General features: G+C 40.7%; 2 protein-coding genes across 7 annotated transcripts in view; one reads left to right on the forward strand and one right to left on the reverse strand.

The window, feature by feature from the left end:
* Positions 1-844: 844 nt before the first annotated feature.
* Positions 845-27,069, forward strand: lig3 (ligase III, DNA, ATP-dependent). Of its 3 annotated transcripts, none has more exons than XM_034683204.1 (21): positions 845-890; positions 1,916-2,487; positions 2,844-2,972; positions 4,077-4,301; positions 4,381-4,532; positions 4,787-4,953; positions 6,302-6,379; positions 6,492-6,660; positions 12,927-13,082; positions 15,325-15,456; positions 15,694-15,773; positions 16,648-16,735; positions 16,845-16,922; positions 17,327-17,450; positions 19,216-19,358; positions 19,566-19,640; positions 20,051-20,197; positions 22,724-22,898; positions 24,908-24,987; positions 25,128-25,211; positions 26,236-27,069. In XM_034683204.1, the coding sequence occupies exons 2-21, from the start codon at positions 1,944-1,946 to the stop codon at positions 26,467-26,469; spliced, it is 3,060 nt and encodes a 1,019-aa protein (XP_034539095.1). In that variant the 5' UTR covers positions 845-890; positions 1,916-1,943; the 3' UTR covers positions 26,470-27,069. The 3 variants fall into 3 exon arrangements, with proteins under 3 accessions (XP_034539095.1, XP_034539094.1, XP_034539096.1); XM_034683203.1 differs by lacking the exon at positions 845-890 and adding an exon at positions 1,075-1,202; XM_034683205.1 differs by lacking the exon at positions 845-890 and adding an exon at positions 1,075-1,202 and having other exon boundaries at positions 22,724-22,874.
* rad51d (RAD51 paralog D) overlaps positions 24,736-27,672 on the reverse strand; it is a 42,179-nt gene continuing 39,242 nt past the window's right edge. For all 4 annotated transcript variants that reach the window (XR_004631225.1, XM_034683208.1, XM_034683207.1 and 1 more), the window contains one exon: positions 24,736-26,462. The gene's annotated coding sequence lies outside the window, so the exon portion shown is untranslated. The remainder of the gene's footprint in view (positions 26,463-27,672) is intronic.

Genomic DNA, 27,672 nt, shown 5'->3' on the forward strand with positions numbered 1-27,672 from the left:
TTAACTGATAGTGGGTCAGGTAAAATTAATTACATTTCTAATACAGACTTTTCATGAGAAACATATGTATTACAACCTATAAAGTGCATTGCAGTTTCCTAATTAGTCATCACTTTTTTTAGCCATCTGATAGGATGGAAATGCACGTTTTTTCCCCCCACTACCATCGCAGAGGGCCCTTGCATGCTCAGGGGCCCTTGGGCACGTGCCCATATTGCCCATATGGTAGATCTGGGGCTGCACACACCCATTATCATCAAAAGATAATGGTGTTCCAGAAATCAGAATCAGAATCAGAAATACTTTATTTTCATATTGCTCTTATAAACAGTATGTAAGAATAAAATAAAATAAAATAGATTAAAATAATAATAATAAAGTATATACAGAAGTGCAGAATAGTTAGAATTTCCTCTGAACAAAAGCGCTGGGAATGAGGATGATATATACAAGGATATTAAAGTTAATAGTTCCTCTCTATAAAGGATTCTTAATTTTGAAAATACATAAATACATACATTAAATAAATACATAATTATTTAATCAAAGATGTATTAAATACAAACATATATACAAATGCAAATGTATTATACATACAATTTAATATATATTAATATACATATGTACTTATAAATACAATACAAAATAAATAGACTTTATGAGCTAACATGTACAATACTCTTGATAATTTGTGAATCAGTATAGTTTCCAAACAGACTAAAAGACTCCTATTCAGCAGATGGCGGTATATATTCTCCTCTACATGTTCAGAGGTCTACCGCCTGGTCTGGACCACATTGGGATCATTGTGAAGTCTCCACGTCCCATGCCGAAAGTCCTCTTGAATAGCAGTCATAAAGTCAGCTGAATTCACCTAGAGTGAACCGGAAGTATGAAAGCAGAATCCTTCAAAATAAAAGAAAAACGTCCCCCGTTACAATAGATACGTAACCTCACTTGAAGAACAAGGCGGAGGGACACTTTAAACGTACTGCATACTGATTTAACACTTGCCTCAATATACCCATATGGATGAATGTTGAAAATATTAGAAATTATTGATATTAAAGATTTTATTGGGCCTGCCTAAACCGGAAGTGTGATGTAACTGATGTTGTCTTGATGCTTTAGCTAATTGCTAACAACAATGAGGAGAGCAGCAATATGAACCGAACTTTAATATTGTACAGAGCTTCTACAAGGTACAGTAGCTAAATATATGCGGATGCATGAACAAATAGTCAACTTATTTGTGAAGTGTGTGTATAACTTGCTCAAAAGTATGTTTGCATGTGAAACAAAGGGAGTAAAATACAGACTGAAGCTAACCAACTTGTTCGACAACAATTGCCTTCGTGTCATAAGACTGAGGGATCTCCATACAGCATTAAATGGACACGCTGTCTTAATACATTCATGTTAATTACTGATTAATTATATTATGTTACAGGGAAGTAAAGTATTATTGATGTATCAGGTTATTTGGATGCCTCCAATCGTTACTGTTTACAGACAGAGCTGATCAGAGTATGTATGGCTTTTCTGCATTTGTTCAAAACATCAAACTATTGTAATAAATACAAATATATAAATGCAACTTTAGCTAGTTCAAATATGAAAAGTGAAAATTAACCATGTTGGTCTAGACTCTAAGGGAAACTGTGAATTACTCATTAAGGGCTGAATTGCTTTGCATCCAGTCTTGGAGGTTTCTATTGAACTGCATACAGTTTACCTCTGCAGGAGAGCTGACATATTGCACACAGTCAGGGTTTCGTAAAGCAATAAGGCAAGGCTGACACAGTTTGTAATTTAAACCTCCATCCAAGCTGATGGTTTCAGAAATGTTTGCAACCTCATTCAGAAAATGAATGTATTTTATTATCAATCATTCATGTCTCTTTTCTTTCTCTAGGTTGTAACCGGCCCACTGTCACAGCTGGATGCAGAAACAGCTCATTTTACTTGCTTACAAGACTGCCTGTGTTGGCCGACAACCTCTTTGCACACTTGTCAGGTGTCAGCAGACGTGGAAGGTGTTTAGAGCCCCCTCATGCTTTAAACATCTGCCTCCAAGTGTGCATGAGTTACGTTTCTCAAAGGAAAGCGTACATTTCTCTGCCGTATCACATAAGAAAAGACTTCTCCAAAACAATCCTCCCTGTCTTACCCTCCATCAGTGTTCCTACAGCGAGGCAGACATGTCAGAACAGAAGTTTTTGGTGGAATATGCCAAAAGAGGCACAGCAGGATGTAAGAAATGCAAGGACAAAATCGCTAAGGGCATCGTGCGCATCGCAAAGGTGGTCCCGAACCCTTTCAGTGAGTCTGCAGGAGACATGAAGGAGTGGTATCATGTGAAGTGCATATTTGAAAAGCTGGAACGGGCAAGAGCCACCACCAAGAAGATTGAGGATATCACAGAGCTGGAGGGCTGGGAGGAGATGCAGGATGAAGACAAAGAGCTTATTAATAAGCATGTGTCAGGTACAACAACTTGTTATATTATACAACCTCTTACACAGCAGCAGTCAGCTGATTTCACCACGGTAAGCAAATCCATTTCATGTAGTTGATGAGGTAGATGATAAGAATAATCCAAAGACATCTCACATCAGTCATGCTCTAAAATACATATATCTTTATTTTTTACTTTTATTTTCTAGTGATTTGTCACAGCTGGTTGAACTATAATGGATGTGTGTGTGTGTCTCACATAGCTTTGCAGAGAGGCTGTTCCATACTAATTGTTTAATTTATTTGTACAAGCTGTTGTAAAGTTTTGAACTAAAGCTCCTCAGCTATGTTCTGTTATGTGAATTGGATCTTTGTTCATCTTGTAGACCTGATGGCCAAAGTCAATGCATCTCCGAAGAAGAAGGTGCAGGCCAAGATGAACACCAGCGGCAAGCTAATGGCTCCTCCTGCTGATCCTTCTCTCAATGCTCCTCGCAAGTTCTCAGGCTTCACTGGTAAGATACGACGTCTTCTGAGGGGCGGTTTCTTATTTGCTCTAAAGCCATTTTTAAAAGAAGAATTATTACAATGAAGTAAGACTGATCTCTGTGTGAGATCATCTTTGATCAGTATGGGTCAGTTATATGATTCACTCCTGTAGAACTGGTTCTCAACACACCGCACTGTACTTTAAAGCTGGGGTTGGTAGTCAGGGGGAAAAAAGCTGCTATCTACAGCTAGAATAAACTTGGGAAAACACCAACCAATCCCTGCCATCAGGAGCCAAATTATGAAACCAATCAAATCCTGTCCTGCTGTTCTGCCCGCCTCCTGCACATACATTTCATGTTTGTTTGTGTTTTTAACTTTCACTATGAGAATGTTTTGGTGTTTTCTTACCGCTGAGTGAGACATGAGTTGATGTAGCGCAAAACACAAACGATGTGCTGAGGACCGGTTTTGAATCAGTCACCATCATGTGGATGCGAATCAGAGGCGCTCGTGCATGAGAGCGGGTGTGTCATTTTTTATCTACACTATATTCCCAGACCTAATAATTCATGACTGGTTTTATGATGGATCTGTTAAAAAGAACCATCAGCTTCATTACAGCACTAGAATATATACAGTGTTTGATGCCCTGTCTTACAGGCGGTGTCATTTTCACATCACAGCTCAGATACCTGATGTGTTACAGTAGGAGTAGTATACAGGCTTCTCTGGAATGCAATCTGTGGCAGGACATAGTCAGAAGCCATGAGTTGAATTAATGAAAAACATCTTAAGCTTTGAATTTTCAGAGCAAAGTCTGCTTTGTTTGCAGGCTGAGAGGCTCAACTAAGGTATGAAGTCCCCTGAGTTAGATGAATATGGTGATGCATTTATGAGACAGCACTTCCAGACTGAAGTGTAGCTGTTATCATTTTGTACGTGTGTTTGTAAAGCCTTGCCGATTGTTTGTACAAAGGCTGAAATTTCTCAGAAACTAAATGAACCCCATAAAAGTAAAACCAACAGATCATCATTTAAACTCTAAAAATGAATATTGTGTTCATGTGAATCCGGCTGTGTTAAATCTTTGTCTGATCATTCGTTTGGTTCCTCTTCGGTCTTTTCAGCTACGAAGGCTGGCAGCTCGAGCAGCTCCAGCAGCCCGGGACCGTCCTCTTCCCCGGCTAAACCCAGCCAGGGCAGTGCCTTGTCCACCCAGCTGTGTGACCCCAAGCACAAGGACTCCCTCCTCAGAGAGTTCCGCAAGCTCTGTGCCGTGGTGGCTGAAAACAACAGCTACAACACCAAAACACAGATCATTGAAAAGTTCCTGAAGAAGGGCTCGGCGGGAGGTTGGTGTGCCGATCACTGTTTTCTGTTACAGTTGTGTTTTGGGGCGTTTGTCTTAAACCCTCTTCTCTTCCATCCTAGATAAGTTCCATGGAGATCTTTACCTGACTGTGAAGCTGCTGCTGCCAGGTGTTGTGAAAAGTGTCTACAACCTCAACGACAAGCAGATTGTAAAACTGTTCAGCCGCATTTTCAGATGTAACCAGGATGACATGGTCCGGGATTTGGAACAGGTCTGTGATCCAAACATTCTGGCAAATCATTCACAATGTTTAATAAGTTATATCCAAGTATTTAAAAGAATATCACATATGCTACATGTTTCATTCTGTCACCATAAATCCTCTTGTTCATAATTATTTAAATCACATTTCTCAGGGGATGTTATTCTTTGCCAGTAGTAGTCTGATGAAACTATCTTCACATGATGACAGGGGAACAGTCCTGTATGACACATGTATAACCATCTGTGTGTCTCTGTTTTCAGGGCGATGTGTCTGAGACTGTGAGGATGTTCTTTGAGGACAGTAAATCTTTTCCCCCGTCCTCCAAGAGCCTCCTGACCATCCAGGAAGTCGATGCGTCCCTGACCCGCCTCGCCCAGCTGACTAAGGAGGATGAGCAGCAGACTGAGCTGGAGGCTATCGCCAAAAAGTAATAAAATACATCATCACTGTCACATTGATCAGGCCAGGTAGAAACAAGAAAAGATTAGAAAGCTTAATTTAAGGATTTCCGCGCTGCAACATGTTAACTCAAATAGAATCTGAACAATCACATTGGACGGTTCAGTGTTCATATTCATACATCTTTGTCTGTAAGCAACTGATGTTGTTTGACAGGAGATGTTTGTCATGTGTCATACAGCTCTGAAATAATGCAGAGTTGCATTAAATTGTATCATAACTTTGTTTTTTAAAGGTTTTCTTACTTGAACTTCTCACCAAAACACAAAAGGAGAAGTCCCATTTTTACATTTTTAAACAGTGCACTTTTAAAAAGGGTCCTCTGCATCCTCTTCCAGCCAGTTATACTCATAAAAATAAAACTTAATGTCACTTTGAAATTTCATTTCATAAAGCGTTACTCCATCAGTGCTAACCGAGCGGCAACTTCCACTCTTAAAATATGAAGCCCATGCAGAAGTGTTATAAACTGCAATTCTTCGAGCGTCCACTTGAGGCTGGCTGCAGAAACACAGGAAACCACATACACACCCATTCAAAAAGACGATCTTTACAGCAGAAATAAACATGTTTACAGCCTGGTCCAAAGAGCAGCTTGAATCTACGTTGCTAATTTCTCTATCGGCACACCTCATACTAGCCCGACAGAAGTTAGGTTGAGTTCAGCATTTCCAATATGGCTGCCGTCGACGATTGGCTTCAAAACAGGGCTTCAGAAAAAGATGGGTGACGTCACGGATACTACATCCATTATTTATACAGTCTATGGTACTAACACCCCTTCTGCTCATGAGACAAGTGAACATGCCTTGACTTGTTTGGGGAGTCATGTTGTCTTTGTTTAGGTGTTGACCTGACTGTGATTGTTGAAGTTGGTATTTTAACGAAGGAGACGCCCAGGAGGCAGAAAGACACAGACCTCTGTGATTTCTTTTCACTGTCTTAATGTTGCGCTTGTTTGTTTCCACTTGTTTTGCTTGCACTGCCTTTTTATTCTCAGTGTTTGTTGACTTTTGCAGTTTTCTCTTGTTTTGGAGTTGTACGCCTCAGGCGTGTCTCACACACTTAGACACAAACCCTGGGCTTCTTCATTCCACATTCTGCCTCCCACAGCAGCAGAGGCTAAACAAGGGCTGCTTATAAACCAGAAGAAGCATTATTGTGTGCCACACTGAATAACATTGTTTGTTTTATGACCAGAGACAGTATTCTGAATTACTCACAGATTAGATGATTAAAGTGCTTTAAAGTATTAACTTCATATTTCCTGAATTATTTTTCAACCAGAGTGAATATCTGTACTCCTTTCTTCACAGATGCACCAGTAATGACCTGAAATGCATCATTCGACTCATTAAACATGACTTAAAGATGAATTCTGGAGCGAAACACGTGTAAGTTCACTCATCAGAATGCTACTTAAACTCACGTCCCTCTAACTGTTTGGAAAATGCATCATTTTCATTCCAACCTTAAAGCTCATCTGTTTCTGTTCTTGTTTGTTAGTCTGGATGCTGTGGATCCAAATGCCTACGATGCCTTCAAGGCCTCACGTAACCTGGGTGACGTGATTGAGCGGGTTTTAAGGAACCAGCAGGAGGCGTCTAATGGTTCAGGACCGAGGAAACTCCTCACTGTGGAGGCCGCGCTCATGACCCCCGTTCAGCCCATGTTGGTGAGAAGAATGAACTCAGTTACCTATTTATGATAAATGTGATTCACTGAAACATCAAAGATTCACAAACGTCACATTACCAAACAAATCAAACATGAAGGAGAAGATTCAATGGTTCTGGTTTTATCACACTTAGCACTGATGACTACACAATCATTCATGTTGTCTCCTCTCACTGACCTTTTTAACTTGTTCACATAACATGATGCAATGAACATGCACATGTTGTTCAAGAGGAAACAGCCTCTCACAGCCAAACTCCACCAGATCCGTGTCCGGTCAGTCCTGGATCCGTCACAGCACCAGATCTAATTTCTATTCTAGTCAATCTGTTAACTCTCACTGGATCCGCCCCGTTGCGTTCCAGCTGCGTCTCTGATCCAGCAGGTCGGAGTCCTCCGGATCAGAGCACGACGCATCAATCTCAACAGAGCAGATGGAGCGGGACAGGAAGTCAGGCACCAAAACAAAATGAAAACATCCGGTTAATTTTCAGAATAAAACACTCTGTGTTATCACCAGATCGTATTTCACTTAACTACAACAACAAACCGTCATGATGAGCGGAGCCAGGCCTGGAGTCAACAGGTCAGAGGTTTTCAGAGGACCAGAAAGACAACATGGATGAGGAGAGGAGGAGGAGAATCCTTGATTCAGTAGTTACTGCAGGAAAACCTCGGTCTTCAGGACAGTTTAAGAGGGCTCTCTGTGGAAATGATTTCACTAAAGTAGAAACTTCAGATTAAAGACGGTAATTGTTGCTTTGATTCCTTTTGGTTCTCAAAAGAGACGAGCTAAGAAATAAGATATGACCTCCTGGGTTGTTGAAGTAATTTAATGTGATATCTTTGTCCTCACAGTGAAGGACCTTTAACCTGGATTGTAAATGTTGAATCAAAGGATTCAAAAACCCTTTTCACTGATTTAACATAGAAAAAGGGAGATAAAACAAACGCACTTTAACTCCGCTCATCATGCAGATTATCCCTTCTTATTGAGCATGTTTGCTCCTTTAAAGGGGATTTTTGCATTTTTCGAGCTGGCCCTCTTCCTCACATATTAAAGGCTCTAAATGACGAATGGATGCAGACTGCCTGAAGATAAGCTGCAATGGCAGCAACTGGTGTTTGAAGATAAATGTGCCTGATGGAGGCAGCCTGTGATGATAATTAACTGACAACTTTACCAAAATAACCTGTTCTCTCTATTTGCTCTCCTTAAACCAGAGACAAGAATCAATTATAATCTGACCTTGGTGGAGATCCTGGTTTACCACACTCCAGACATTAGTTTGTTTGTGTTTGTGAAAGTTTAGCGCAGACACAACAAAGTATCACTAACAAGCTAGCTGTTGGACACAGTGGTAAAGCAGCAACCCTCATGTTCAGAGAGATAACGTTTGTGTCAGTGGAGTCTGGTGACTTTGAAAAGGTTGATTCAGTCACTGTTTCTGCTTCAAAGAGCTTTTGAATCTTACCTGTTCCAACCTAAAATCACAACTCCTAAACACTTTTCAAATATATATTAATCTGTTTATTTTTGCTGTGAGGTTTACTAAAAACTTTTTCACTGATTTTTTTATTTTAAAATTTGAATATATTGAAATGGATAAAGTTATATAACACAGGGAATTACTCACCTTGATACAAAGTATCTCTCACATTTTTTACATGTGTTTGTAATGTTCATGTAAAAAACAAAAACAATATGAAATATGTTACTTGATCACTAATTATAGAACAGTAATATTTATATATTTTTTGTTGCAGGACATTTTTTTTTTAATCATTAAAACTTTCCAAATTGGGTGAGAACAGCTTAATTCTAAAAGAAAAAAAGCAAGGTAAACAAATAAACACTGTTGTATTGTAGTACTGCACTTGGCCTTTGGAATACCTATGGAACTGTTCAAAGTATTCCAACGGCAGAGTGCAGCATCTGCATTTTTGGGGTCATAGGTCACATTATGGTTTTGGATTTTGTGCAGGAAAATTTCTTCATGAAAATACATCCCATGTGTGCATTCACACTGATCTACCTACAACATGTTTGTCTGGCCAGTCCTAAATTTTAAAGCTATTCTTCTCAGTTTCACTGTTTGCGTAGTTACTGCACTTTGCCTTTGTAGGGCAGTGTGGACGTCTTTTCCAGTTTGTCAGGAAAACAAAGTCAGCCTGTTGGTGGTAAAAACAGGAACATTTATTGGATGTACTGTGAAGGGGCACATCTGCCTTGAAACGTTGGGTTAAAGCCAAAGCAGTAGCCAAACACTAAAGCTATCTTTAAAGCCATCCACTGGAGTATTTCCAAAACATTGTGTACCTGTGTAGGCTCAGGTTTAAAGAAAGAAGCTGAATGTACCTACTCATCTCCGGCCCCGCCTCTGATTGGCCGGCCAGAGGATTCAGGGTGATGCTTGGATTCCCCCACATTAGGACAAAACTCTACAAGATGTTTGAAAATGCTGCTCACAGTGTTTCCAGCTGCTGGCTCATCACTAGATGACCTAACAGACAGCAGCTGGACCTCACTGATAACTCTGTGCTTTAAATGCTCCATTAGTCTCATTCTCATCTGCTAAATGAGAGTATTAATTCTGCATGGTGAAAAAATGTGCTTTTCACTCACTGACCATTAAATTGCCCATTACACCGCTCACTTTTAATTACCCAGTCTAAAAGAAGAGTCATGAAGCTCACTGCAGCTATATCACATTTTAGATTTTTAATGAATAACACACGAGAATCCCCAACTTCCCACGTGGAAATAAAAGTCCAGTTTGAAACCTCCTCTTCTTTACAGGAGTGCATCATAAATAAAGCTGCAGCAACTTCCTCCTGCACCAAGTTTACAAACTTGGAGCTATGTTCAGAGAAAGCTAGGGTTCTTCAGGGTGCTTAGAAATGTGATTGGTGGACTTGGAGCAGCAGGTGAATGTGTGTTCACACTGCCAATGGTCATATCAATAAGTGTAATGATGATGCAGCATTACCAGAACACCCTGCTTTCAGAGATGAGCATTTCAAGCAGAACTATCATTTGACAGTCGCTGGGATCTATCCCAAGTTTTTTAGATTCTCATTAAAATAGTTCCCCCTTCTTTCTGTAGGGTGTCCACTTTGTGTGCACAGTTGTTGTAGACTTATGATTTTCACCTCACAGAGTCTGCACGTCATCTAAAGGAGTCTCTCTGCTTTCAAACCTGGAAGCACAAATACTTTCCTTCGTTAATTAATGATGGTTAGCACTCTGCTTCAGATGGGCTCATGCCACCCTCTGGTAGTTGCAGTGCATTACAAACAGGTGAGAGTAAAAAATTATGAAGAATATCTTTCTTTTTTTTTATTTAAGCACGTGATGTTTTTCTCGTATAAGAAAAAAAAAAGTAGATAAGTGAATGAATTAAAAAAAACTACATTAATGAATTATAATCATTTTAAATGAATAAAGTAAAGAAGGAAAAATAATAGTGGAAATACAATAAAATAAATAGGTTAATATTTAAACAAGAAATAAGTACAAAAGGTAAATAATAATAATAATGATAAAAAACAATAATTGTAATAATAATAATAACAAAAGAAAACAAACAGAAAAATAAGAAGAGTAAACAACATGTGGAAGAAATGTATTTATTGGGATAAACTCCTTGACATGTGTCATCTCGTTTTAGAGGGGGCCCAAACAGACAACTACAAATAGAAAACAGTACAATACAAAATCTGAATAAATATACAACAAACATGAATAATTCAAAAGAAAAAACCCACAAACAGTCAGATTAACAACCAACTTGACGACGACGACGTCAACAACAACAACAACAACAACAGCACAGGAGTTGGTACAACCTTAAACAAAATACAGTCGACAAGAGAAAAATAGAATAATATTCAATAAAGCAAAGGAGCATTGATTAAACACAAAGAAAATAATAATAGTCATAAAGAAAAGAATGAATAAATAAATAAGTAAATGAAGTCGAGGAACAATGAGGGCTTTACTGAAAACATAAATAGTTTGTCTTGAAATGGGAAAACAAAGAATTTTAGAATAAGGGGAAAGAAGATAAAGAACAAATATTTAGAGGTAAATTATTCCAGTCAGAAGGATTCTGAAACATAAAATCTTTTTTACCATCTTCTTTGGTTGCAAATGGTACCATTAAAAGGAAGAGATCTGAACTTCTTAGTGAATAACTTGAATTAAGAGGTATTAAATAATATTTCAAACGATCAGGATAGGCAAGGCAAGGCAGCTTTATTTGTATAGTGCATTTCATACATGAGGTCAACTCAATGTGCTTTACATTAAAATATTAAAAGCATTGGAGACATTCAGACAAGCATAAAAGAACATAATTAAAATGACAAATATAATAAAACAGAAAAGAAAAGGAAAATTAGAAATATATTAAAAATGACATTCAAAATTTTAATTTAAAGTGGGTTAAAATAATCTAAGATAGGAAGGCTGTGGCAAATAAAAAAGTCTTAGTCTTTGATTTAAAAGAGGTGAGAGTTGGAGCGGACCTACAGCTTTCAGGGAGTGTGTTCCAGATATGTGGTGCATAATGACTGAACGCTGCTTCATCAGGATAGGTAAAGTGAAAGCATTTAAAAATAATGTAAAAAATAATGAAAATGTCATCTTATGTCTGCAGGGAGCAACCTGAGACTGTCAAACATTATGCAATGATGTGTGAAAAAAGAACAACCTAATATAAATCTGCAGTGTATTGTAAATAACATTGAGAGGATGAAAATTAGTTTTAGTTGCATGTGATAATCTACATCTACAAGAAGAAAATATCGTTCTCAGATGAGATCATAGTTGCATGATTTTTTTTCTCCATAAATTAATGACTATTTAAGTGTTCCAAAATCATGACCCTCTCTTTCTGCTTCAACTTTAAGAAAAATAAATGTTTCATATTGACATGAAAACATGTCCACCAGAGAATGAGGATAATAGCAGTTTTACAGAGTACAACACATTTTTATTCTCAACAGGAAATGTCTTTTGCCTTGTATTTCTTCTAAAAGCTTTCCTGTGACTGAAAATTTCAAAATATCAATGTTAAGGTTTGTGAAGGTTAGTTTCCTCCAGAAGCAAAGGCTTAAAGCTGGGGTTGGTAATCAGATTTAGATACACTTTTTGTCATACTGGTTAAAATGATCTTTATGTCCTGATGGCAATCAATACATGATGTGTTCCTAAAAAACAGTGAAAAAAAACTGCTATCTACAGCCGGAGTAAACCTGGGAAAACACCAACCAATCATCGTTTTTTGGCTCCCCAAATTTTAAACCAATCAAATCCTGTCCTGCCGTTCTGCCCGCCTCCTGCGCGTACATTTCCCCGGCGTGCACTCCTCCGAGTCCCCGTCTCCTGCCTCTACTTCCCCTGACTCTACTGACTGCCCCTCTCGCTCGTCCTCGGGCCTGTCCCCTCTGACCTGACGAGGTGCTTTGCTCAGGACTGTAGTCCGGATCAGAGTCTAAAAAGCTCTCACCAACAAGCAGAATAATTAATGACGTTCAGTAAGTCCTACAGAAAATATATATTTATTGTAGCGTCCGTCTGGACGCTGTAGTGCTGACGAGCCGATTGGTGAACACGTTGATCTTTACTAACCGGTCACTGTCGGCCGTGATCACGCCAACCAACAAAACAACAATCAATGTTTGAATGAATGAAAAACTTCTCCTCTCCTCTCTCCCACTCGCACACTCTACACCTCTCCTGATGCCTTCACTGACCGTCAACACTGTAGGAATTAAGAACATCTACACTGAACAGGTTTAACAAACAGTAGAGTTGTTACAGTATTATATATGTATTATAACTTTTCTCCTGATATCGTGTCACCAGTACAACTGGATAATGCTAGCATGATAGTTGTGAGTACTAACAGCAGCCATGTTTGTTTGTGTTTTTAACTTTCACTATGAGAATGTTTTGGTGAGGACCGGTTTTGAATCAGTCACGATCATAAGGTCGGGAATCAGCGGCACTCGTGCATGTGAGCGGGGGGGCGTTGTTTTGGAGGAGCTCTGAAGGAAGAGGGGAGGGGTTAGACGGAGTCATGAGGAAAAGCTACATTCAAATTCATGCTGGTTTTCCGAGACTACCAACCCCAGCTTTAAGGAAAGTCTAATCTCAGCCACCAGAACAATAAGGACACTTTAAAGAAGTGTGTTTACATGGGAGGATTTGTTCCCTGTCAGCCGTATTGTTAATGATTGTTTTCTCTGTGATTTCAGGCGGAGGCGTGTAAATCTGTGGAATACGCCATGAAGAAATGTCCCAATGGGATGTACTCTGAGATCAAGTACGATGGAGAACGTGTGCAGGTCCACAAGAGCGGAGACACCTTCAGCTACTTCAGCCGCAGCCTTAAACCAGTGTTACCGCACAAGGTGAGTCCATCACACACACACACACACACACACACACACACACACACACACACAGATGTACAGTGTGGATGTGAACACTTCATGCATGTAGGAAGTGTAAAGCGGCATCTCCTGGTGTTTGCTCCTGCAGGATCAGACTGAACTGTGGTCTCCAGTGTTTGTTATCGAGCAGTGGGACAGAGAATCCTAACCATGCAGTAATAAATAGCTCCACATCATGTTCATTAGCCCTTTCACTCCACTAGAGGGTGCTGCATGCAGTGTTTACTTCACTGCAGTTTACCTCATACAGAACACCTGGCATGACGACTCGAGGGGAAGGTTTAAGCTTTGGTTCAAGCTTTGGTTCAAGGAGGTACAGAAGGAAAGTACCTCAGTACAGCCCTCTGTGTGCACATCATTAAAATAAGCTGTGAGATGATGTTACCTACAGGAACACCTCATGGTAATTCAGATTTCAGTGGCTGTTCAAGAACAACAATTACTGTTTTCCCTCTTGTGTGGTTGTTTTAACAATTTAGTGACTCTCACTGAGGTCGGCTGTAGTTGAGATGTCCTGTGTGGCCGTCCTGACTCTGCTACCCATCATACAACAGCTTGTAATAGACCCTCAGCTGTTCTAATCAGGCCACTTATGTCTATGTTAGGTTAACATTCTGTGAGAGTGAGAAAGGAGAGTAAGAAGAGTCTAAGTCTCCTCATTTTTTATGTCCTGGTGACTGATCACTTTCGGACCGCCCTCCTCAGAATTGAAGATCAAACTTTTTGTAAGATTGATGCTTTTTTTTTTCCTGTTTCAGTTAAACATGTTGAGTATTTTTTATCCTCTGTTGTTCATCACTTTGTCAATAATGCACCTCAGGCCATGTCCCCACAATGACGTTTTTATTTCAAGCCTTTATTCATGCTTGAAAAGATCATTGAGGTCACACGCACATAAAAACATGCACACTCTCGGGTGCAGATTTCACATGTCATTTCCCCACTCTCCCACACTTTCTTACACTATCCACTGTCCTCTGCTCTATAGAATAAAGGTGTAAAAGCCCAAAAATATAACTTAATTTTTTTTTTTTAAATGCACCCTCTCATAATCAATCACAAAAACAATACAATAATAATAAGAAATGAAAGCAGTTACATGTTGAAACACAATGTCTGGATATGACCACCCAGCATTTAAAGAATGAGACCATTCTTCATCCAGAGGAGCATTTGACTCGCTTCAGAACTCTGCCTGTACTATAAGGCCTCAAAACACACATTACAGGGTAACTCTGGTACATTGAGCATGACTTAGCAGATGTAAATATGCACTGGCAAAACAAGTACCCAAAAAACTTTGGTTTATAAAGCCAGTGGCGTGGGAACGACTCAGATCAGGAGCTCTCTCCCAGCACATGTAGGGAGCAGCAGCAGCAGCGCTGCACACTCCAGAATGTAACTGCACAACAGCTGCTCGGAAGATAAGAAGGTCAGCAGAGTCTTCATGTTGAGCTAACAGCTGCAAGTTCAGGATGATGATGTTTGTTTTATTTTGTTGAAAGGTCACAATAGGGATGATGATGTTGTTTCCAATTTCTTCTTTTCTGCACAGTAGAGGTTCCAAACACATCAATCAATCAATCAATCAATCAATCAATCAATCAATCAATCAATATTTATTCATATAGTGCCAAATCACAACAAATGTTATCTGAAGACTCTTTCAAACCAGAGCAGGTCTAGACCGTACTCTATGTTCTATTATTAACAAAGACCCAACATCAAGACAGGATCAGATCCAGTCCCATCTTACAGACAGTCACAGGACTCAGTCTGATCTCATCTTAATCCACCATGAGCAGAGCACTTTGCAGCATTTAGCAAGTTACAGTCGCAAGGACAAACTTCCTTTAACAGGCAGAAACCTCCAGCAGGACCAGACTCATGTAAGACACACATCTGCTGCAGAGAGAGAGAGAGAGGTGAGACAGATAGTAGTAGTTGTAGTAGTTGTAGCAGCTTAAAATGGTTCTAAAATGCCAATACAAAATATGACAGAGTGACTCTGAAGCCAGGCTAAAACATGCACATTTGATAGTTTTAAAAAGAAGATCTAACAGCTTTGATGTCGCCTTACAGTTAAGATTATGATTTTTATCTGCAGGGTCAAACCTAGGTATCAGTATCATTAATTGTCCCAAATTCCTCTTCTTTCTACTCAGTACTTGATCCCTGTGTGTCCATGTGTCTGTTACAGGTGGTCCATTTCAAGGAGTATATCCCTGAGGCTTTCCCCGGGGGCCACAGTATGATATTAGATGCTGAAGTCCTCCTAATTGACACAAACACCAGTAAACCCCTGCCCTTTGGGACCCTGGGTGTACACAAGGTGAGAACACAACAGCCAATTTGCACCTTTTTTTTTGGACACGGCTTGTTTTTATGTCCAGTCAGTGGAGCAGCACTTCACACTCTGCTATCTCTCTCTCTCTCTCTCTCCTCTCTCTCTCTCTCTCTCTCTCTCTCTCTCTCTCTCTCTCTCTCTCACTCTCTCACTCTCTCACTCACTCACTCACTCACTCACTCACTCACTCACTCACTTACTCTCTCTGCTTCTCCACTCCAGAAAGCAGCCTTTCAAGATGCCAAAGTGTGCCTTTTTGTCTTTGACTGCATCTACTTCAATGGAGTGAGCCTCATGGAGAGGTAATGTGTTTCCAGACATCTTTTCATTCCAGCACACAAAGAGGCACACCTGATGGGAGGGATGCTGGTGCATGCTTTTAACACATAGCCATGCTGAACACACACCTCAATACACATCTCTGCACCTGAGCTTTGGTTGTGTGTTGTTGTATGTGTCACACAAAGTTTAACCTTTTTGCGTTTGTATCAGGATTTTGTTCAATTTTGACTTCAGCAAGTTTTCCTCTTGGGTTTGACAGTTTCACTTTATATTTCTCTTTATCAGTAATAGTTATAGCATCTCTGGAGAGGAAGCTTTGTTTAAGATTACACGTCTTTGAACAGTAAATATTGTAAACACTGGAATTGTGTTTTTAGCACTTATCAACCTATCTGTGACTTGTTGTAAATCAGTGGTTAAAAAACCAACGGCATGTGCTTTACTTTGATAAAATGGTGAAATAAAGAAAAACATATGCAGGCTTTTAGGATAGTAATGTAGACGGTAACCTAAAAGCCTGAAAAGAGACAGTAATGGTCTTAAATGCAGCATAGTAGCATTTTATGTTGAGCATCTCTGGATAGGGAAGTGTTTGGTCACAGAACATAAGTCTTTCAAACATATTTACATCAACTGTGTCTGCCTATGTCGTAAATTTTAAAAGAAGCCAAACAACAGAAGTCTGTTTATAACATCAACAACAACACGCATAAACTTACATGATACACAAACTCCTCAGCTCCGTGGCACAGACTCCTTTAGTGTTAAAACTCTGTAAAGTTCTGGTTGAGTGCTTTTCCATTATTATTCAGACCGCTCTCTTTGTCTCAGGTTCAGTTTATGTAAAACTGTGAGTAGTACAAGTGTCTAAGATTAAACTGTCATCTTCTCCAGGCCTCTGTGTGAGCGCAGGAAGTTCCTGCATGACAACATGGTGGAAGTCCCGAACAGGATCCTGTTCTCAGAGATGAAACATGTCACTGTGAGTGAACCTCTGGAGTTAGCTTTCTGCTGCATGTTTACACCTGTAACAGCTGTCCTGGTACCGTATCTACAGTATGTGTGTGTGTGTGTGTTTCTGTGTGTGACAGAGGGCCAGAGATCTTGCTGATATGATAACGCGTGTCATCAGGGAGGGACTGGAAGGCCTGGTACTAAAGGACTTAAAGGTTGGTTGAGAAGAAGTTTCTAATCTTCATGAAGGCACGAGCAAGTCATTACTACAGCTTACAGTCATATCATATTATATGCCCATATTTATTTATTATATTGCTTAATCTGTCATAACCAAACCATAATCACACCATGTCAACCTGTCACTACTGAATCATTAATAATACTGCCTGTAATTACCGCTATTTAAACCATTAGTGACATTTGTACATATCTTAAATTTGTAAATTTGTATTCTATCTTTATTTATCAATCTTATTTTTACTTATTTTATTCTACTTATTGAAACTTTTTCTTGATTGTACTTGACTGGGTTGCTGCATCAACCGAATTTCCCCCCGGGATCAATAAAGTGACATCTTATCTTAAGAATAACCCTCTGTGTGTCTTTGTGTCTCAGGGCTCTTATGAACCAGGGAAGCGTCACTGGCTGAAGGTGAAGAAGGACTATTTGAACGAGGGGGCGATGGCTGACACGGCCGACCTGGTGGTGTTGGGGGCTTTCTATGGAAAAGGCTCCAATGGTCCGTAAAGTTTTAAACATCTACTCTCATGTCTTTATGTGGCAGACTTCAGAATAGTTTTCACTTGTTATCACAGTTTATTTTAACCTTCTTTTCAAGCAGGGACCTTAGGTCTCAAGAAATAACATCAGTGTGGAACATAGACTGTATAAAATATGGACGTAGTATCCGTGACGTCACCTATCTGTTTCTGAAGAGCTGTTTTGAGACCAATCGTTGGTGGCAGCCATGTTGCTTCTGTCGAGCCATAGTGACGTAAAGAGGTGGGCTTTGAGCCTCCTAGCCAACAGCTACAGTGTTCCTGCAGTCAGCTGTGCCTCTCATTGGAAGACTCATAATCTCAATATCTTCCAAATTGCCGCGTTAGAAAAAAATTCACCCCCCTCACAGTGAGAGGACATCGAGAAATGAGCTATTCAGACTACACTCGTCTTTTGTACCAGGCTGTAAACATGTTTATTAATGCTGAAAAGATCGTCTTTTTCCCATTCATGTGTATGTGACTTCTGGTACTTCTGGAGGCAGCCTCAAGCAGATCCTCGATGAATGAGCTTTTAACACTTCCACATTGGACTCATATTTTTAAACTGGAGGTTGCCGCTTGGTGTGGAAGTGTAGAAACTGAAGTTCCTTTAGTGTCCACTTGAGGCTGGCTTTCTAGAAAGCTCATCCATGCAGCAAAGTGAAGATGTTAACAGCCTGGCATGAAAAATACTCTGCTCTGAATCGCTCATTTCTCTTCATGCACACTGTACAGGGATGTTTTTTTTAATAATGTGTTCATTTTGAAAATATGAAGGTAACAAGTTTTGTAAGTTTAGTGCCATGGCTGACTTGACTGAGAGGTAGGCACACTGCAGCTGTTAACAAGGAGGCTAAAGGCCTGCCTCTATGTGGTGGCCACCATCATTAAGCATCAAACTCTGCTTTAGAAACCAACAGGTGACGTCACTGAGACTGTGCTCATGTTTTACAGTCTCTGTAGCCACTTCTGTGAGATGAGGAGCATGAATCAGAGGACACTAAAGGTAGCAAGGAGACAGTTTTACTTTTCAGTAATGATGTGAAAATGCCTTAATGATCAGGAGGACTGTTTTTCAAGAAGGACTCAAGCATTACAGACACTGACACACTGTGTGTTGGTGGTTGTGAAACAACACCATAGGATGTGTGACTTCTGTAATAAATGACTGGGGTAAAATCTGCAAAGACGTAACTCAGACAAGATGAGGAAATTAAAAACAAAGGGCTAATTAAGGCCGTGAATAGCCTGAAAATAGGGAAAGTCCTAGAATCCTGCACAGCAGCGTGAGAAAAATATGCAGATAGTGCATAAAGAGAGGATGTAATTGGGTAAATAATATAAACAGACAAGATATAGAAGCCATTGAGTAGGCTGGTTAATGAGCATATTGCAAAGTGGAAGCATAAAAAAATGCAAAAACAAAGGTACAAATCTCAGAAGCATGGCTAATGAAGACAGCTCACGCAGTGTGAAGACAAGCCAATAGTGCAGAAACAACAAATCAGACAAAACACTTGTCATAACATACTGTGGGACAACAGTGGGAAGTGGAAAACAAACAGCTCACAAGCATTACACGATTTGAAGAGGCAAGTTTTCGAAAGTTTAGGGAATCAATGTTGTGTGGGCGTGCATATTAAAAGGCTGTGCTGGGATTATGTAGAGAGGCTGCAGGGTCGCCGCAGACAGCTCCATCCCACATCCCCCTCTTCATGCCTTGTGTGCTCTTCCACCCACCAGGGGGCATCATGTCCAGCTTTCTGATGGGCTGCTACGACCCACACTCCAAGAAGTGGTGCACAGTCACCAAGTGCTCCGGGGGCTACGATGACGCCATGCTGGCCCGGCTCCAGAAAGAGCTGGATGTGATCAAAATCAGCAAGGTCAGAGAGGATCCACTTAGCGGCCTGCCCAGAATATCGAGCTGATGTAATAAAGTACAGAATTAATCTTTGTGTCTGCATGTGTGTCTCTCTCTCTCTCTCTCTCTCTCTTTGTTTCTCTCTCTCTCTTTCTATTTCTCTCTCTCCCTCTCTCTCTCTCTCTCTCTCTCTCTTTCTTTCTCTCTCTCTCTCTCTCTCTTTGTGTAGGAACCAAGCAAAATCCCAGGCTGGCTGAAAATCATCAAGAACTATTATCCTGATTTCATTATTCGTGATCCGGAGGTGAGATTTCTCTCCTCAGCGCATTTTCATTTTTCAGAAAGCCTGCTCATACTCAGCAAGACTGTGTATCTGCAGAGGGAAGTTAACAGCATCTCTTGCTTGTGTCTTCAAGAAAATCTCCAATTAAACTGCTCTCAATGTACAGAGATAATGACCGCCCACGCTGCAGAGCTGGGAGGTGTTTTCAACCTGCGTGTTTTCTAAAAATAGTCCGACATGAAAGCAGCTCAGAGATTCAAACAGTTTGTTTGAAATGACCCTTTCTGCTTTTCAAGTCTAGGAATAGAAATCCACAAACGTGTTTCCATAAGAAGTGACAGTCCCACTGTTTCTGAAGTGAGAATTGCTCTTTTATTTGATGGAGAAGCAGCCGGATATTCACCTTGTCCTTTATGTTTCCTCTGCTGCAGCAAGCACCTGTCTGGGAGATCACAGGAGCAGAGTTCTCCAAATCAGAGATGCACACCGCTGATGGCATATCAATCCGCTTCCCCCGCATGACCCGCATCCGAGATGACAAGGACTGGAAGACGGCCACCAACCTGCCCCAGCTGAAAGTAGGATATCATCATTATGATTCGAGTACGCATGCCACAGTCTGACGGTGCACTGATGCTCATAACTTTCAGGTCTTCTTGAGACTATGAAAAAGTCAGGTTCAATTAAACAGCAGAAGAGTGTAGAGATCTTCTTTTTATTTTTCTTCCTGATACAGATTCTGATACCTAGCATGAGTTCCACTCGTGTGTTAAAGCTGGGGTTGGTAATCAGATTTAGATACACTTTTTGTCATACTGGTTAAAATGATCTTTATGTCCTGATGGCAATCAATACATGATGTGTTCCTAAAAAAGAGTGAAAAAAAACTGCTATCTACAGCCAGAGTAAACCTGAGAAAACCCTAACCAATCACCGCTTTTTGGCTCCCCAAATTTTAAACCAATTAAATCCCGCCCAGCCGTTCTGCCCTCCCCCTGCGCGTACATTTCCCCGGCGTGCACTCCTCCGAGTCCCCGTCTCCTGCCTCTACTTCCCCTGACTCTATTTACTGCCCCTCTCGCTCGTCCTCGGGCCTGTCCCCTCTGACCTGATGAGGTGCTTTGCTCAGGACTGTAGTCCGGATCAGAGTCTAAAAAGCTCTCACCAACAAGCAGAATAATTAATGACGTTCAGTAAGTCCTACAGAAAATATAGATTTATTGTAGCGTCCGTCCGGACGCTGTAGTGATGACAAGCCGATTGGTGAACATGTTGATCTTTAATAACCGGTCACTGTCGGCTGTGATCACGACAACCAACAAAACAACAATCAATGTTTGAATGAATGAAAAACTTCTCCTCTCCTCTCTCCCACTCACACACTCTACACCTCTCCTGATGCCTTCACTGACCGTCAACACTGTAGGAATTAAGAACATCTACACTGAACACGTTTAACAAACAGTAGAGCTGTTAAAGTATTATATATGTGTTATAACTTAACTCCTGATATCATGTCACCAGTACAACTGGATAATGCTAGCATGATAGTTGTGAGTACTAACAGCAGCCATGTTTGTTTGTGTTTTTAACTTTCACTATGATAATGTTTTGGTGAGGACTGGTTTTGAATCAGTCACCATCATATGGGCAAGAATCAGCGGCGCTCGTGCATGTGAGTGGAGGGGGGGGCGTCGTTTTGGAGGAGCTCCGAGGGAGGAGGGGAGGGGTTAGACGGAGTCAGGAGGAAATGCTACATTCAAATTCATGCTGGTTTTCCGAGACCACCAACCCTAGCTTTAAAGCCTCTGGTAACCCAAATCAACAAAAACGTCCTACCTATGATATTTATAGTCACATGTACATACTATTATATCCATTTAAAATATTGGAACTGAACTTTAATCCCTTTTTGAAGTATTATCAGTTAAGCTCTTGATACCATTCTTACGCAAGGATAAAGGAGGCGGGGTTAACTTGGATATTCATGACGAAATACATATCTAACCAATCATAAAGAAAACACTGAGTCACTTGCACACATCTTCAACAACATGTACTCCGCCATGAGTTTTTTCATAGTTGTGGATGTTAATTTTCACTCAGATTTTTGTTGAAGCTTGAGTACACATCCAATTTTGAAATTCTGGATGAATTTTAAATGTTCCATTTATGTTTCCAGAGGCTTTAATAAAAACACGTTGTGATTATTACAATCTAACAAGTTCAGCAGCTAGTCACGAGCTAGCGTTGACATCCCTTCCTTCTGTCCTGTGTCTCCATGTTGGAGAAATACAGATTTTTAATGCAAACCTGTTTGATAGAGTAAAAACTGTAGGTGCTGACATTTTTGCTGGCTTTAATGTTTCTCCTTTAAAGAGCAGATCAATCCATTCCTCCTTTCTGCTCCTAAAACTGTCCTCTCTAGTGCTGTGAAGGCTCCTGTTTATATTTATAAATATCCATTTTTTGGGGGACTATGAAATTGTCGTATCAGATCAGTGTATTGACTTTCATACTCTCAAGTACCACTCCCACACTTTAGGCTCTAAAGGAGGCATTTCCAGTACTTGCATTGGTATTAGAATAACTTCAGAAGCGTGTTAAAATGTAATCATTTTCCTGCTTACTGGATTAGATGCAGCTCATTCAAGGACATAACTTGCAGAAGAGGTTAATTTAAAATGCAGTTACCAGAGGGCGAAAGGAATTACCCCGAAAGGTGCCGTAGAAATCCGATACCTGCTTCATACTGGATACGCAAAGTTTTTGACCTCCAATTGTTTGTTCCAAGTTTCATTTTTTATCTGCGTAATGATGGAAGGTGGGCGAGAGAGGACGATATGATAAAGGTGAGGGGAGGAGTGAAATCATTAAACCTGCTGTTGAATAAAGCACTGCTGTGACTGCACGAGTTAAGTGATTTAAAAGACGAGGACCAAATTAGCAGTCAGAGTTATCCTCCAAACGTTGATGAATGAGCTGAAATATTGTCAGAGGCAATAAAACACGCCTGTTATAAGTAATAGCAGCCTGGCTCTTCAATCTCTGCAGACACAGAGTATTACATCTCTCAGCTGTTGTCATGTCGTCCCTCTGCTCAGGAGCTGTACCGCATATCAAAGGAGAACTGTGACTTTAAAGTGGAAGCTGGACCGTCCACATCCAATGAAGACAAGGGCTCATCAGGAGGGGACAGCGGAGGAAACTCCCCGCCGTCCTCCTCCCGTGGAGGAGCTACACCCAAGAAGAACAGTAAATTAACAAACCAACAACAGGGTTAGTCATTGACACTGTTAACCTGACTTTTATTTCATAAAAAGAGGAATCTGGTGTATTCTAGAAACACTGCAGCAGCATCTGACATCTACACTGAGAGCCAAATTATTATGCAGGTGATCTGTTCTTGAAAATCTGGAAGGCTGCTTTCAAAAACCCTTTTTGTTTGAATCTACAAAGCTCTCTAATATCCTTTATCACAGACCACGTGTGTGCCACATTATTATGCACATGTAATTGCTCAGCTTTGACTATGGGCAAGAAAAGTGACCTGACCAAAGAGGAAAAGAGTCTTAGCAAGAGGGAATCTACCAATGATATAGCCGAGAAATTATAGCGTGACCGCTGAACCATAAAAAGATACGTATAAAATAAGAATAATGTCAAGAATCAAACAAGAGGTTGCTAAAACACTGTTATCTATCAGATGGGCTCGATGATGGACCCAGGTCGACTCGATGTAGGACGCTACAAGTGGCAGAGGTTCAAAAGCAAAGAAAAGACCTCCACTGTCAATCAATCAATCTTTATTTGTATAGCACCAAATCACAACAAACATTATCTCAAGACGTTTTTACAAACAGAGCAGGTCTAGACCACTCTATGTCAAATTATGAACAGAGACCCAACACCAAGCCAGGATAAGACTCAGTCTGACCCCACCTTAATCCATCATGAGCATTGCACCTTGCAATATTTAGCTAGTTACAGCGGAGAGGACAAACTTCCTTTAACAAGCAGAAACCTCGAGCAGAACCAGACTCCTGTTAGACACACATCTGCTGAGACCGTGTTGGGTCTGGAAAGAGGGATAGAGGAGAATAAGAGAGAGAGGGAGCCGTGATAGTGATGAGACAAGTAGTAGTAGCTGGAGTCCAGCACTTCCGTATCAGCTGGAGTCTGGAACTTCCACAGCAGGAGGACGTCTACGGCAGCTCAGAGGAACCTACGAGACAAGGGAGCTCAGGGACTCTAGAAAGGTCTATGGTTAGTAACTTTCAAGAAATTACAACATGAAAACGACTGGAATGACTTCTCTCAAGTTATATTCACTGATGAGTGCCGGCAACCCTAGATGGACCAGATAGGTGGGCATCTGGTTGGATTCCAAGTGGCCATGCTGCTCCAACTCAACTCCTTCTGGGCTGCTATTGTTAATGAGGAACTTGTTGGTCGTTTCCGGGTTCAGGATGCTGTAAAGTTTCCTTCTATGGTGAAAAAGTCAATCAGCTAAAGTGCAAAAGACCCTAGTGTTCATGCGTGACAATGCACCATCACATGCCTCATGTTATTCCCAAGACTGGTTTGCATCTCAGGGCTTTAAAGACGATGATTGCCTCGTGAACTGGTCTGCCTGCTCACCCAATGGAGAACCTGTGGTCAATAATAATAGATGATTCACAGTGATGGCTTTCAGAGTGCTTTCTATGTTGAAACCCAAAATATATTTACCTTACAGTGACAAAAAAGTAGCTATAACAGAGAAATTTGAGTGACTGAAAACCAGCAAATATTTGTTTCTGACAATTATCAGAATTAATGTTTTTAAACTTTCCTTCATCAGATCAGTCTGACTCAATGTGAAACATATTTTAGCTTATTCGCAAAAATGATGCCCCTCGTCCAATCAGGGAACAGACAATAAAGTACTGCTGGAAGTAGACTAGACAGGTCCACCTTAAAGGTTGACACAAAGTCAGGTTCTTGATATTATCATCAAGACCAGATTCAACATGTTTTATGAAGGACCAGTTTAGTTTGCCTTCTCTTACCTTAGTTTGGCTCACAGTGACATCATTTCAGTGTATTTCTAAAACAATTTCAAGCAAACATTAGATTTGTGTTTTCTGTCATTTATTTTGGTTACAACAAAAGTTCCATTTGACCATCAGGAAGGAAAAGGTTGGTGAAATCAACCTTTAACAGACATCAGTTCCCCTGGCTGATGTCACTGCATGCTGCTAATATTACTCCTGTGTTGATATTGATAACACGCTGTTCCTTTCCAGGCGGCAGCAGCACACCCAAAACAAAGGCCATCAAATCGGAGCCTCGCACTCCAGGCTCAGACGCACCCAGCGCCAAGAAGGTGTGTTCACAGCCTGCAGTATGTTCACATAACTGATGTTACCTCGCTTCAGCACAGTCATACTGTCAGGTAGATCGATGATTGTGCCGCACAGCCTGAACTTCATGCACACATGCTGAACAAACTCTGTGTCCCTCCAGGTGAAGAAGAGTGAAAGTGTTCAAAGTAACGGACAAACCAAAACCAAGGCAGCCTCGCAACTGCTGGAGCCCAGGAACGACAAGGTGGGTCAACAGGAGGGTCAACAAGAGGGCTCCATGTTTAACTTTAAGGAACAAGTGCATAACAAGAACAAGACTCATGGTGATCCAGCCAATATTTCCTATTGTCAAGTATTAAATCCAGCCTTTCATTGGGTGTATCGGTTCTTTAACTGTACAGCCATTTAAAAAACATTCATTGGTGCACCCTTGGCCTAGCGGTCTAAGTGTGCACCCCTTATACACAGGGTATAGCCCTTGTTGCAGAGGTCGCAGGTTCAATTCCAGTCTCAACCATGTACTGCATGTCTTTCCCCCCACTCTCTACTCCCCACATGTCCTGTCTCTCATCAGCTGTCTGATAAAGGCAAAAATGCCCAAAAATCATTCATTCACCAGCTAAAGGAAATGACTCCACCTTACAGCCTGGATCTTGTTTCCAACAGTTTCATAGATCATTAATACAACTAGAAGCAGGGAGCTTCTGATCTGGTGTTATTAATCAAATAAGTCTGACCCAGGAAGAAGGTACTTTTTTGGGACATGTTAAGAACAAGGTTGAAGTTCAGTCGTATGATTTCAGACTTTGGGGGTTAATGCAAGAAATCCTTCATTATGCAAATGATGCTTGACTTTGTAAAAGTATGCCTCTGCAGCCATCAGACTTTTGCATGTTTGTAATTGCTCACATGTTGCTAACACTGCTGGCTGGTTAACCCAGTTCAGATTCAGCATCATGTACTGGTGTGGTTTTATTCCTTTGGTTGGGCTTAATCAAGCTACATAAAGAAAACAAAGCTAGCTATGTTGAATGTACTTTATAATACATGCCTCCAGTTTGTTCACATATCACCTTATCTTCAGAGTTTGTGTTGGTAAATGTAAAGATCCCAGGTTGAAGTTGGTTTAATCAAGGTGAATTCATAAAAAGACACTAAAACCCAAATTGTCCTTAACCTCGTTTCAGCTCGCTCGTCCGGCTCTGGTTTGAAATGATAAAACATTATCCTGGTCCTTGTTTCGCTAACTGTGTGTATTTCTCCCGTAGACCCTGCTGGACATCTTCAGCGGGGTGAAGCTCTTCCTCCCCGGCTCAGTGCAGGACTTTGACAAACTGAGGCGGTACTTTGTGGCGTATGACGGAGACCTGGTCGCAGACTACGATGTCGCCTCAGCCACACACACGCTGGCGGAACCTGACGAGGACAGCCAGGCTCAGAGAGTCTCACCCAGCTGGATCTGGGAGTGTATTCGCAAGAGGCGCGTCGTTCCTCCCTGTTGATGATAGAAACAGAGACTGCATTGATCTGTCTTTAAGATATTACACACAGGTGTAGCTTCACTCTGAATCAACGCTAAACCATATTGATACTGTTTGATGATGACACAATATTTTTGACCAAGTCTAGATCATTTCTGATGCTAGACGCAGTTTTCTGGGAACATTTACACTGATCTTACTTCATTTGTATTTATACCATCCAAGACTTTTTGTTTTGAACACTCGAAACAAAAGAGACTTGTACAGTTTATGACTCTGGGACTTCAGTTTTTTACCGCCTGAAGGTGATTGACGAAGCCAATTACAGCTAATTTGTTTGAGTATAGTGGAATTTTCCTTTAGATGTAGTTTTTTATGAAAATTGTGAGTAGTTAAATAGTTAAAAAAGACACACACGAGTACTGTACATCATGCAAACCAATTCAGACAGAAATGATGAGTATGCAGGGTGTTCCATCAGCACTCTGCATGTTTTAATGCCTTTGTTCAACATTTAGAGGGATATTAAACCTTGCTCATGAACTGAGAAAATCCAAACATGTCTGCCACTGGAAATAAACAAACACTGATAAAGACAATAAAAGTGTCTCAGTAACATCACTCTGAAGCTGGAACTCTGCTTATTGTGTTTGGAGTGTTAGACCAATTTGTGCTGCAGCTTTGTGCAGAAGAAAAGAGGAGCTACAGATATGATGGATTTATGCACTGCTCCAGAAAATACAGAGATCACATGAGAAGCACCAGGACAGCTTTCCTCCACTCCACCAGACTCTCTGTCCAATCCGAAGAGATGCTGAAAGGCTTCTGCTGCAGCCTCCTGCCTCTGAATGGCTTTCAAGGATAATTCAGATTTGCCTTTTTATCCCCTGGATACTGTAGGCTATGAGGTGGCTTAATTAAATGTTTGACTATCTCAGAGCTCTGTGAGGGCAAAAGCAGCATGAACCTGCAGTGCCTCTGCAGCACTTCCGCCAAAGAGACGGAACAATTCTGTGCCCCTTGCAGCAGATTATTAAAAGTGGATCTCAAAGGAGGGTTCTGCCTGTGTCGTGATCTGCCAGGGTCACAGTTGGAGCTGTTAAATATTAAACTGATAAAAGTAACAAACCCAGCAGCTTGGTCTTTTTCGGCTGGAATCAAAGGGGAGTTTCAGTAATTCAGACCTTGGCCTTTTTGTCCATATTTGGGGTTTGACTGACTGAA

The sequence above is a fragment of the Notolabrus celidotus genome, chromosome 5, assembly GCF_009762535.1.
Source record: "Notolabrus celidotus isolate fNotCel1 chromosome 5, fNotCel1.pri, whole genome shotgun sequence".
Taxonomy (NCBI): Eukaryota; Metazoa; Chordata; class Actinopteri; order Labriformes; family Labridae; genus Notolabrus; species Notolabrus celidotus.

What these genes read in the sequence shown, in the direction of transcription:
- lig3 (XM_034683204.1), top strand. Translation starts at nt 1,944, where the DNA reads ATGCAGAAACAGCTCATTTTACTTGCTTACAAGACTGCCTGTGTTGGC. An exon ending in GGAGTGAGCCTCATGGAGAG is followed by an intron (nt 15,774 to 16,647) that starts GTAATGTGTTTC and finishes CATCTTCTCCAG; the next exon opens with GCCTCTGTGTGAGCGCAGGA. An exon ending in ACGCACCCAGCGCCAAGAAG is followed by an intron (nt 24,988 to 25,127) that starts GTGTGTTCACAG and finishes GTGTCCCTCCAG; the next exon opens with GTGAAGAAGAGTGAAAGTGT.